This window comes from Salvelinus sp. IW2-2015, unplaced genomic scaffold, assembly GCF_002910315.2.
Source record: "Salvelinus sp. IW2-2015 unplaced genomic scaffold, ASM291031v2 Un_scaffold5660, whole genome shotgun sequence".
Classification (NCBI taxonomy): Eukaryota; Metazoa; Chordata; class Actinopteri; order Salmoniformes; family Salmonidae; genus Salvelinus; species Salvelinus sp. IW2-2015.
The window spans coordinates 8354-21727 of NW_019946925.1; the positions used below are offsets into that span (position 1 = coordinate 8354).

Below are 13374 nucleotides of genomic sequence, written 5' to 3' on the forward strand. Positions count from 1 at the left end.
AAAGAGAGATTAGTAATGGTTGTTAGTGGTAGTAATGATGAAATGGTAGGAATGATGATGATGGTAGTAGTGGTGGTCGTAGTAATGATGGTAGTACTGGTGTAGTAGTAGTAGGTGGGTGATGGTAGTATTGAATGATGGTGGTGGTTGGTAATGGTGGTGTGGTACTGTGGTGGTGGTGGTATAATGATGGTGGTGGTTTGTAGTAAATGGTGGTTTGTAAGTAACATGGTGTGGTGGTGTAGTAATGATGGTGGTGGTTGTAGTAATTGGTGGCTGGTGGTATTGGTGGTGGGGTAGTAGTAATGATGATGGTAGTAGTAATGATGTGGTGGTAGTAGTAATGGATGGTGGTGGTAGTAGTAATGAGTGATGGTAGTAGTAGGTAGTGAAGGAATGGTGATGGTGGTTGTAGTAATGATGGTGGGTGGTTGTAGTCAATGATGGTGGTGGTAGTAGTAATGATGGGTTGGTGGTAAGTCAGTAATGATGTGTAGTAGTAATAGTAATGATGGTAGTAAGTGAGTAGAGTAATGATGTGGTAGTATGGTGGTAAGTTTGATGGTAGTCAGTAGTAATGAATGGTGGTGGTACGTATAATGATGGTAGTATGGTGGTAGTAGTAGTATGATGGTGGTGGTAGTAGTAATGATGGTAGTAACTGGTGGTAGTAAGAGTAATGATGGTGGTGGTAGTAGTTAATGATGTGTGGTGGTAGTAGTAATGATGATGATGGTAGTACTGGTGGTAGTAGTTAGTAATGTGGTGGTAGTACTGGTGGCAGTAGTAGTAATGCTGGTAGTAGTAGTAATGATGGTAGTACTGGTGGCAGTAGTAATGATGGTGGTACTACTGGTTGTAGTAGTAATGATGGGTAGTACTGGTGGGTAGTAGTAAATGCTGGTAGTAGTAGTAATGATGGTAGTACTGGGTGGCAGTATAATGATGGTGGTACTACTGGTTGTAGTAGTAATGATGGTAGTGACTGGGTGGCAGTAGTAGTAATGCTGGTAGTACTGGTGGTAGTAGTAATGATGGTGGTACTACTGGTGGTAGTCGTAATGATGGTAGTACTGGTGTATAGTAATGATGGTGGTAATGTGGTAGTAGTAATGATGGTGGTACTACTGGTAGTAGTAGTAATGATGAATGGTAGTACTGGTGGTAGTAGTAGTAATGATGATGGTACATACTGGTGGTAGTAGTAGTAATGATGATGGTAGTACTGGTGGTAGTAGTAGTAATGATGGTGGTGGTAGTAGTAATGATGGTGGTGTAAGTATATGGTGGTAGTAGAAGTAATGATGGTAGTAGTGGTAGCAGTAATGATGATGGTAGCTACTGGTGGTAGTATGATGGTAAGTAGTAGTAATGACTGGTGGTAGTAGTAGTAATGATGATGGTACTACTGGTGGTAGTAGTAGTAATGTGGTAGTACTGGTGGTAGTAGTAGTAATGATGGTTAGTAGTTGGTAGTAAGTAATGATGATGGTACTACTGGTGGTAGTAGTAGTAATGATGATGGTAGTACTGGTGGTAGTAGTAATGATGATGTGGTAGTACTGGTGGTAGTAGTAGTAATGATGGTAGTACTGGTGGTAGTAATAGTAATGATGGGTAGCTACTAGGTGCACAGTAGTAATGATTGGTGTGCTACTGGTGGTAGTAGTAATGATGGTAGTACTGTGGCAGTAGTAGTAATGCTGGTAGTTACTGGTGGTAGTAGTAATGATGGTACTACTGGTGGTCAGTAGTAATGATGGTATACTGGTGGTAGTAGTATAATGATGGAGTAACTGGTGGTAGTAGAGTAATGATGATGGTTGTACTGGTGGTAGTAAGAGTAATGATGATGGTTGTACTGGTGGTAGTAGTAAATGATGATGGTAGTACTGGTGGTAGTAGTAATGTGGTAGTAGTAATTGATGGTGGTAGTACTGGTGGTAGTAGTAATGATGATGTAGTAACTGGTGGTATAGTAAATCGATGTGGTAGTAATGATGGTAGTAAGTAATGATGGTGGTAGTGACTGGTGGTAGTAGTAATGATGTGGTAGTAGTAGAAGATGCGGTAGTACTGATGGTGGTAGTAGTAGTAATGATGAGTAGTACTAGATGGTGGTAGTATGATGGTAGTAATGATGAATTGGTAGTAGTATTGATGGTGGTGTGGTAGTGGTAGTAGTAATGGTGGTGTGGAGTATAATGATGATGTAGTAATGATGATGGTAGTACTGAGTGTAGTAATGTGATGTAGTAGTAGTAATGGTGGTGGTAGTAAATGATGGTGGTGGTAGTGGGTAGTAGTAATGGTGGTAGTTGTAGTACTATGGTGGTGGTAGTGTGGTAGTAATGATGGTAGTAGTAATGGGTGGTAGTTGTTAGTACTGATGGTGGTGGTAGTGGTGGTAGTATAATGATGGTAGTAGTAATGGTGGTAGTTGTAGTACTGATGGTGGTGAGTGGTAGTAGTAATGGTGGTAGTGGTAGTAGTAATGAGTGGTGGTGGTAGTGGTAGTAGTAATGGTGGTAGTTGTAGTACTGATGGTGAGTCTGGTAGTACTGATGGTGGTGGTAGTGGTGGTAGTAATGATGGTAGTTGTAGTACTGGATGGTGGTAGTAGTAGTAATGATGGTAGTAGTACTAGTAATGCATGATGGTGGTAGTAGTAGTAATGAATGTAGTAGTACTAGTAATGATGATGGTGGATAGTAGTAGTATCGATGCTGGTAGTAATGATGGTGTAGTAGAATGAATGACATGGTAGCAGTGATGATGGTAGTAGTTAGTAATGGATGATGGTAGTAGTAGTAATGATGATGGTGGTAGTTTAGTGAGTGGTAGTTAGTGTAAGTTGTAGTAGTAGTAATGATGATGGTAAGTAGTATAATGATGATGGTGGTAGTAGTGGTGGTAGTAATGATGGTAGTTGTAGTAGTAGTATGAATGATGGTAGTAGTAGTAATGATGATGGTGGTAGTAGTGGTGGTAGTAATGATGGTAGTTGTAGTAGTAGTAATGATGATGGTAGTAGTAGTAATGATGATGTGGTAGTAGTGGTGGTAGTAATGATGGTAGTTGTAGTAGTAATGATGATGGTAGTAGTAGTAATGATGATGGTGGTAGTAGTGGTGGTAGTAATGATGGTAGTTGTAGTAGTAGTAAGATGGTAGTTGTAGTAGTAATGATGATGGTGGTAGTAGTGGTGGTAGTAATGATGGTAGTTGTAGTAGTAGTAATGATGGTAGTTGTAGTAGTAATGATGATGGTGGTAGTAGTGGTGGTAGTAATGATGGTAGTTGTAGTAGTAGTAATGATGGTAGTTGTAGTAGTAGTAATGATGATGGTGGTAGTAGTGGTGGTAGTAATGATGGTAGTTGTAGTAGTAGTAATGATGGTAGTTGTAGTAGTAGTATGATGATGGTGGTAGTAGTGGTGGTAGTAATGATGGTAGTTGTAGTAGTAGTAATGATGGTAGTTGTAGTAGTAGTGATGATGATGGTGGTAGTAGTGGTGGTAGTAATGATGGTAGTTTGTAGTAGTAGTAATGATGGTAGTTGTAGTAGTTAATGATAATGATGATGGTGGTAGTAGTGGTGGTAGTAATGATGGTAGTGTAGTAGTAGTAATGATGGTAGTTGTAGTAGTAATGATGATGATGGTGGTAGTAGTGGTGGTAGTATTGAGGTAGTTGTAGTAGTAGTAATGATGGTAGTTGTAGTAGTAATGATGGATGGTGGTAGTAGTGGTGGTAGTAATGATGTGTAGTTGTAGTAGTAGTAATGATGGTAGTTGTAGTAGTAGTAATGATGATGGTGGTAGTAGTGGTGGTAGTAATGATGGTAGTTGTAGTAGTAATGATGATGGTAGTAATGGATTAGCTGTATTAGTAGTAGTAGTACTGATGGTAGTAGTAATGATGGTGGTAGTAGTGGTGGTAGTAGTGGTAGTAGTAATGATGGTGGTAGTAGTGGTAGTAGTAATGATGGTGGTAGTAGTGGTAGTAGTAATGCACCATGACAGCGCATACACAAGGGGTGGAACAGTGGCAAAGGTACCCACAGGACAAACAGAATAATATTAGGCTGAGGAGAGATTAAATAGCATTAATACAACAAAAATAATTCTAACACACCTTTAGTTTACAAAGTTAAACAGATTTATTTTTTCTTCATAATAAGCAGGAGTAATATTCTTAGATCAGAATGACAGCAGGCTGTACTTCTGTAGTGGTGGTAGTAATGGTGGTAGTGGTAGTAGTACTGATGATGGTAGTAATGATTAGCTGTATTAGTAGTAGTAGTACTGATGGTGGTGGTAGTAATGATGGTGGTAGTAATGCTGGTAGTAGTAGTAGTAATGGTGGTGGTAGTAGTAGTAGTAATGATGGTGGTAGTACTGATGGTAGTAATGATGGTGGTAGTTAGTAGTAGTACTGGTGGTAGAACTGATGTAATGGTCAGGATGACAGTTAGTTACATATAGTTCCATGTTAACCCTTTATACATATTATATTTCATCTATTGACTGTTACCATGTTATTGTTATTACAATAATGTTATTATTGTAATTTATTTGTTTGTATATTTACTACCATTTTATATTATTCTTCATTCTTTTATTACAATCTATATTGTATACATTGTTGCTTTGGCGATAAAAACAACAACCTTTATTTAACTAGGCAAGCCAGTTAACACTCCCAATCATGGCCAGTTGTAGCTGCTTGAATTTCAGAGAGAGGGTTTTGCAGACATTTTGAGTCATTTTGCAGACATTCGAACGACTTAACAGTGACACAACACACACACACACACACACACCACACACACACAACACACACACACACACACACACACACACACACCAAGCCAGCAGTCTGACGGGTCACTTAGGAAGGGTTTAGTGACGCAGTTTAAATTGTTGGCACTGTTTACTACAGTAATCACAAGCAGCAGCTCCACACAACAGTCTACCCTGTTGCTTAAAAAAAATAAAAATGTATCTGACCTTCCAGCTGTTCCTAGAGGTGATGTGTACGCTTGTGAAGGTTTGAAATCAGACCCCCGCTCTACGTAGCTAGCAAGATTAGACAGGTCAAATAGAAGGCTCTCACTTTCTCTTGTAAAACATTGGTGTATGATCATCATCATCATCATCACCACTCAAAGTATTGATAGTTACGCAGAAGTTCGACTTTGCGTCGTTCACAAATGACGTCTGCAGTTCTCCACTCCCCACAATCGACCAATCAGAATGCAGGAAAATGAAGCGTCACTACTTAGCAGTGACCTACTAATGATACCTGAATGTAATATCAAACACGCATATCAAAGTAACTAACGTTAGATAACTCATTCAAAATGAAGGCAACACTAGGGTTTCCAGACTAGCAAGTTAATGATAAATTAGCATGTTAGCTAACTATTTGTTCCAGTGGGTGCTAAACAAACGTGTTACCAAGTTGGCTAGCTTACTTGCTATTTATGTTGAGTAATGAAAACATGCAAAACAAGAATGTTATTTAAAATTTACATTTGGATGGATGTGCATTGAATATATTCAACTAATTAATGTACGCTAAATKACGTTTAGCTTGCTAGCCACAACTAGCCATAACGTTAGCTAACTTGTGCAATGTCAAGCAACAATTCCTCACATTAACTAATGGGTTAGCTATAAAATGTCTTATAAACTCACATTGACTCTGAACGCCCTCWGCTGAATGAGTTTTGCTGCTCTCAATCCAGTCGTTTGGCGGATTACATGAGAACAGATCCCATACATTTTCTTAATACCGTTTAGCGTCGCCATCTTCTTCACTGTTTAGCTAGCTAGCTAGCTAGCTACCTCTGCTAGTTGCAAATTACAGTAGCTAGCAGCGTATGTTAARCGACTAATCAATTCCCGCAAGTCTAGTAGATCTGAAATAATTGTGCTCCATGAAACCGCTATCTGGGTTTAGGTCTTATTGCTTACACCTAACAATTTCTTTGAGATCTGCGATACAGACAAAAAAGGCGACTGGGGTAATGGCGTCATCATTGAGCGCCCAAAATAAAACTAAAATAAGCTACGTCAAATCGCCGCGACAGTCTTCTAGTTTTCTCTTTGCACGATGGATGTGTGTGGATATGCGAGTCCTACTTTGAGGGAGTTTGGCTGCGAACAGAATTTACTTTCTCGACCTGATGGATCGTCGTCCTTCGTCCAAGGTATGTTAGCAGTATATCAGAACAAGATATCGTTGAAATGTATCGAACTATACCGTAGCTGCTCTCACGCTGCCCCCCCCCATTGACCAACAAGACAGAAGTGACCTAACTATACTCATCCAAGCTGTGCTGCGTTACAKCACTTTGTCTCAGATATGGATTATGTTATTGTATTTTTCATTGGGTCTGTGTTTCTGCAGGAGACACCAGTGTATTAGCTGGAGTGTATGGCCCGGCGGAGGTGAAGGTCAGTAAGGAGATCTATGACAGAGCTACCCTGGAAGTTGTGATGCAGCCCAAAGTGGGGCTACCAAGTGAGTAAGGAATCTTCTTATTTGGGATTAGGTTGGCAGATAGCAACTTTTAAGGTGCATACACCGCCACCTACTGTACTGGAGTGTGAGGCCAGTCACGGCCCACCTACATTAAATGATCTTCATTAGTCCTGTTCCTCTAAGAAAGTGACACCTCTTCCCTCCCCCAACTACACCACCCAAACCTCGTCCAGGCTCTCTAACCCTCTAGAGCCCTAGACACCACTTCCCTTTCCTCCCCCCACTACACCCCCTCTAGCCTCTCTAACCCTCTAGAGCCCCAGACACCACTTCCCTCCCCCAACTACACCACCCAAACCCCAACCCAGTCCAGCCTCTCTAACCCTCTAGAGCCCTAGACATCACTTCCCTCCCCCAACTACACCACCCAAACCCCAACCCAGTCCAGCCTCTCTAACCCTTTCACACAATCTCTCCTCATCTACGTCATACAGTTCACAAAATATCAACACATGGTCTACCGTTTCCTCCACTAAACACTCATCACACAGCTCTGTTTCCTGACGTGGCATTCAAACCTGTGGCCAAACTCAACTTCCTCTCTCCTACATCCCATACTCCTCCCCTCTTCCTTTACTGACTGATGCACGCAATAAAATTACCTCCCCTTACTACTAGCATCCCACTCCCTTTTGAGTGAGGAATCATATATTTAAGAGATTCTGCCAGAGAAGCTGGTGTTTGCAGGGTAAAATGGAACGGGTGTTGTTAGGCCCGAGACTAAGTCCCTTATTATATTGCGCCAGGTCGCAATTGTAAATGAGAACGTGTTCTCAATTTGCCTACCTGGTTAAATAAAGGTTAAATAAATAAATAAAATACACCTAATGGACATACATGATACACTTCCACAGAACACCACAAGATGGCAGWGTCAGACCTCATTTTCATTCTTCCTCAGGTGTCAGAGAGCGAGCCAGAGAACAGTGTGTGAGGGAAACATGCGAGGCATCTCTTCTCTCCACTCTTCATCCACGCTCCTCCCTCACTCTCGTCCTCCAAGTGGTCCATGATGACGGTTCAGTATCCTTTAGTGAAATAACGTGTGTGTGTTGAGTGTTAGACTACCAGTCCCATTGCAGGGGTTTCTCTAAGGACTGAGCTTTCTCTCRTGTTGCACTAAGACTGCAGTCAGGTGTTTATTCAGCCTGTGAAGTGGGCTTCCGTGCCYTCCTCACTCCTCTCACACACAACATCCTGGGACACCTTGCACTCCCTGAATTCACATTCATTCAGCATAGACCYAAAATAAAACAAAAATAAGCTACGTCAAATCTCCGCGACAGTCTTCTAGTTTTGTCTTTGCACGATGGATGTGTGTGGATCTTGGAGTCCTACTTTTGAGGGAGTTTGGCTGCGAACAGAATTCATTCAGAGACCGTAGACTTCAGGTCTGTGGAGAAGGTGCAGAGGACGGGACAGTAGATGCCGTCTTATTATTATGTGTGTCAGTAGTGTTGTTCCTTATCCTCCCCCACCAACAGCTGTTGTCCTGCTTTCTGAACTCAGCCTGTATGGCCCTGATGGACGCAGGGCTGCCTATGAGCTGTCTGTTCGCTGGGGTAACCTGTGCCATCGATACAGATGGCCAGGTCGTTACCGACCCCAACGCAGCACAGGAGAAGGTAGATGATTGTTATAGCATGGCTATTACCACAGGATGACTCAGTTTTAAATTCAAATGAGCTTTTTGCTTTTGACATTACATGAATTTCCTTTTATTCCACATGATAGAAAATAGTTTTTCTATTCCTACCTTTCTATGTGTGACGTACTAAGAACTGCAGCACACTGGGTAAGTAGTACGCCCTGATTGAGCCTGAACCTACTGGTTTGTGTTTCCTCTCTCAGGAAAGTCGAGCTTTGATGACCTTCGCTATTGACAGTACCGAGCGCAGAGTGATGATGTCATCCACCAGAGGGTCTTTTACAGTTCACGAGGTCAGTAAATATCCACCTCTTAAATCACACATTTCTATTCAGTGGTGTTTGGAAGTATGGTAAAATGTAATCACCGAAGCACCAGCGGTGTTAACTGCTCTAAACAAACGGACTTTGCATAAAACCCGGCAGGTAGCCGTTAGGAGCGTTGGGCCAGTAACCGAAAGGTCGCTAGTTCGAATCCCCGAGCTGAAAAATATGTCTATGTACCCAGGCACTTAACCCTAATTGCTCCAGGGTCGCGGTTAATAATGGTTAATAATGGTTGATCATGGTTGATAATGGTTAATAATGGTGCGATAATGGTTGATAATGGTTGATAATGGTATAATGGTTAATAATGGTTGATAACTGGTTAATAATGGTTGATAATGGTTGATAAATGGTTAAATAATGGTTGATAATGGTTAATAATGGTTAATAATGGTTAATAATGGTTGTAAATGGTTGTAATGGTTAATAATGGTTGATAATGGTTAATAATGGTTGCATAATGGTTGATAATGGTTGATAATGGTTAATAATGGTTGATAAAATGTTGATAAATGGTCGATATGGTCGATAATGGTTAATAATGGTTAATAATTGTTAATAATGGTTGATTAATGGTTAATAATGGTTGATAATGGTTGATAAGGTTAATAATGGTTGATAATGGTTGATAATGGTTGATAAATGGTTAAATAAGGTTGATAATGGTTGATAATGGTGATAATGGTTGATAATGGTTAATAATGGTTGATAATGGTTGATAATGGTTGATAATGGTTAATAATGGTTGATAATGGTTGATAATGGTTGATAATGGTTAAAATAATGGTTTGATAATGGTTGATAATGGTTAATAATGTTTATAATGGATGACCCTGGCTGTGACCCCACCTCCGAGGGTGTCTCAGGAGAGGGGGATATATAAAAAATAATAACACATTTCCAATTCACATGCGTTTTAATACATACTTGTACATGTGTGAAATAGGACAACTATAAGCACCGCTTAATTAATAATAAATGAATTAGCCTATGGTGATAGCACATAGAATTAAACTTTAATTAAAGCTGTTGATCAAAGCAAAGTTTAGTCATCACCTCCCGTACGAAATACATCCTGTAGTATGCGATGCTCTAAATACTGTAGTATTTCTATACTATACTATTAACGGGAATGTTTTTGTGGAAGTATACTATAGTATTTACTGTAGTGTTTAAAAAAAATCTATGGACATGACTGTATAGTGTTTTGTAGTATATACTATAGTGTTTTGTAGTATATACTATAGTGTTTTGTAGTATATACTATAGTGTTTTGTAAGTATATACTATAGTGTTTTGTAGTATATACTATAGTGTTTTGTAGTATATACTATAGTGTTTTTGTAGTATATACTATAGTGTTTTGTAGTATATACTATAGTGTTTTGTAGTATATACTATAGTGTTTTGTAGTATGTAGTATAGTGGTTGTATGTAGTATATACTGTAGTGTTTTGGTATATACTATAGTGTTTTGTGGTATATACTATAGTGTTTTGTGTATTACTATAGTGTTTTGTAGTATGTAGTATAGTGTTTTGTAGTATGTAGTATATACTGTAGTGTTTTGTGGTATATACTATAGTGTTTTGTGGTATATACTATAGTGTTTTGTAATATATACTATAGTGTTTTATCATCTTTGACATAGAAGTTGGGGGCTTTCTCCTTGAGGAACCTACTGGGCAAATACTAAGAGCAGATTTTCTATAACCTGTAGGACTGGACCTGAATGAAAAGTTCAGAGTTTCTGCTCTTTTCCAATAACCTGTAGGACTGGACCCTGAATGAAAAGTTCAGAGTTTCTGCTCTTTTCTATAACCTGTAGGACTGGACCCTGAATGAAAAGTTCAGAGTTTCTGCTCTTTTCTATAACCTGTAGAACTGGACCCTGAATGAAAAGTTCAGAGTTTCTGCTCTTTTCATAACCTGTAGGACTGGACCCTGAATGAAAAGTTCAGAGTTTCTGCTCTTTTCTATAACCTGTAGGACTGGACCCTGAATGAAAAAGTTCAGAGTTTCTGCTCTTTCCATAACCTGTAGGACTGGACCCTGAATGAAAAGTTCAGAGTTTCTGCTCTTTTCTATAACCTGTAGGACTGGACCCTGAATGAAAAGTTCAGAGTTCTGCTCTTTTCATAACCTGTAGACTGGACCCTGAATGAAAAGTTCAGAGTTTCTGCTCTTTCTCTATAACCTGTAGGACTGGACCCTGAATGAAAAGTTCAGAGTTTCTGCTCTTTTCTATAACCTGTAGGACTGGACCCTGAATGAAAAGTTCAGAGTTTCTGCTCTTTTATAACTGTAGGACTGGACCTGAATGAAAAGTTCAGAGTTTCTGCTCTTTTCCATAACCTGTAGGACTGGACCCTGAATGAAAAGTTCAGAGTTTCTGCTTTTCCATAACTGTAGGACTGGACCCTGAATGAAAAGTTCAGAGTTTCTGCTCTTTTCATAACCTGTAGGCTGGACCCTGAATGAAAAGTTCAGAGTTTCTGCTCTTTTCCATAACCTGTAGGACTGGACCCTGAATGAAAAGTTCAGAGTTTCTGCTCTTTTCTATAACCTGTAGGACTGGACCCTGAATGAAAGTTCAGAGTTTCTGCTCTTTTCCATAACCTGTAGGACTGGACCCTGAATGAAAAGTTCAGAGTTTCTGCTCTTTTCTATAACCTGTAGGACTGGACCCTGAATGAAAAGTTCAGAGTTTCTGCTCTTTTCTATAACCTGTAGGACTGGACCCTGAATGAAAAGTTCAGAGTTTCTGCTCTTTTCTATAACCTGTAGGACTGGACCCTGAATGAAAAGTTCAGAGTTTCTGCTCTTTTCTATAACCTGTAGGACTGGACCCTGAATGAAAAGTTCAGAGTTTCTGCTCTTTTCCATAACCTGTAGGACTGGACCCTGAATGAAAAGTTCAGAGTTTCTGCTCTTTTCCATAACCTGTAGGACTGGACCCTGAATGAAAAGTTCAGAGTTTCTGCTCTTTCCATAACCTGTAGGACTGGACCCTGAATGAAAAGTTCAAGTTTCTGCTCTTTTCCATAACCTGTAGGACTGGACCCTGAATGAAAAGTTCAGAGTTTCTGCTCTTTTCATAACCTGTAGGACTGGACCCTGAATGAAAAGTTCAGAGTTTCTGCTCTTTTCCATAACCTGTAGGACTGGACCTGATGAAAAGTTCAGATTCTGCTCTTTTCCATAACCTGTAGGACTGGACCCTGAATGAAAAGTTCAGAGTTTCTGCTCTTTTCCATAACCTGTAGGACTGGACCCTGAAATGAAAAGTTAGAGTTTCTGCTCTTTTCCATAACCTGTAGGACTGGACCCTGATGAAAGTTCAGAGTTTCTGCTCTTTTCTATAACCTGTAGGACTGGACCCTGAATGAAAAGTTCAGAGTTTCTGCTCTTTTTCCATAACCTGTAGGCATTGGACCCTGAATGAAAAGTTCAGAGTTTCTGCTCTTTTCCATAACCTGTAGGACTGGACCCTGAATGAAAAGTTCAGAGTTTCTGCTCTTTTCTATAACCTGTAGGGAACACAATATATGGTGTATACTTGGCATGTAGGTTTCTCACTCATGGTTGGTACACACACAGGGATATGGAAATGGGTAGAGTATATGCTAACTCTATACTGTAATAAAACTAGTATATACTCTAATTACTGTAGTGTTTTTGCAGACAATACTGTTTTTTTGGGGGGGGGTGTAATACTGTATTTAATATTCTACAGTATACTACACAATTCTATAGTAAGCGTTACACATGATTGAGGGATACTTCAGAGTGTATTATATAATTATTCAGTATACTACAATTTCTAAAGTAAGCACTACGTTATCAAAGTATACTATAGTGCGGAGTATAGTATACTACACATTCTATAGTAAGAAATACACGATCGAGGGATACTAGTGTATAGTATACTACACACTTAGATAGTAAGCACTACACGATCGAGGGATACTACAGTGTGCTGTATGGTATTCTGCAGTTTACTACAGAATACTATAATATCCTGTAGTAAACTAKTATTTCTTTTTTTAAATGTGGGCTMCACAGTTTTTCAGCAGGTATAAACAGTGCAGTGGAATGCTTACTTGCGAGCTCCCTCAACAGTSCACTACAAAGATCAATAGCCAATGACTATTCCCCCTGTACCCCTGTCTTTCTCCCTACAGCTKCAACAGTGTATAGCTGTCAGCCAGAAAGCATCAGACAAGGTTTTCCAGTTCTACAGAGATTCTGTCAGACGAAGATATTCCAAGACACTCTGATTATCCAGGTTTCTGCTTCTGTCTCCCATTTTTTTTTGCATCTTTGTTTTTATTTTTACAGACCAAACCATTGTTGTTTTTTAAATAAAATATTTGGAATTGGTAAAAAAAAAAAAAAAWGCTTTTTATMTTTTTCTTGCGCTTTTAAAGAATTGATATTCGCTTMATGAAACGAACACCACAAAATGAACCAGAAGATGAATGTTATTGTCAAACATTGAAAGTAAAGCTACATGTTTAGTCAAGTGTCTTTTTATTACGTTGGTAGTCTTTTTCTATGTACATTTCATCATAACACGAGGGGTTGTAAACAGCAACCGTACAGGTACACCTGATCAGCTCACGCTCCTTCACCTGACCTTTCACCCCTGACCTCTGACTAGACTGAATGATCAACACATGGGGTGAATCTCAAAAGTGCTTTGTTGTTTTCTTCGTCTAACCCCGGCCAGTGTCGACAGACGTCCTCGGTAGCGTGTCGACAGACCTCGTCGGTAGCGTGTCGACAGACCTCGTCGGTAGCGTGTCGACAGACCTCGTCGGTAGCGTGTCGACAGACCTCCTCCTCGG

General features: G+C 39.8%; 2 protein-coding genes across 2 annotated transcripts in view; one reads left to right on the top strand and one right to left on the bottom strand.

The window, feature by feature from the left end:
- The window catches only part of bckdha (branched chain keto acid dehydrogenase E1 subunit alpha), a 9751-nt gene extending 3845 nt beyond the window's left edge, over positions 1-5906 (bottom strand). The window contains exon 1 of the mRNA XM_024144675.2: positions 5701-5906. Coding sequence (XP_024000443.1) covers positions 5701-5814 — 114 coding nt within the window. The 5' untranslated portion in view covers positions 5815-5906. The remainder of the gene's footprint in view (positions 1-5700) is intronic.
- Positions 5907-6080: 174 nt separating this feature from the next.
- On the top strand, positions 6081-13049 carry exosc5 (exosome component 5). The gene is made up of 6 exons (XM_024144674.2): positions 6081-6215; positions 6416-6529; positions 7452-7573; positions 8035-8175; positions 8402-8491; positions 12709-13049. Exons 1-6 carry the CDS (start codon positions 6119-6121, stop codon positions 12802-12804), a joined length of 660 nt encoding a protein of 219 aa, XP_024000442.1. The 5' UTR covers positions 6081-6118; the 3' UTR covers positions 12805-13049.
- Positions 13050-13374: the final 325 nt, after the last annotated feature.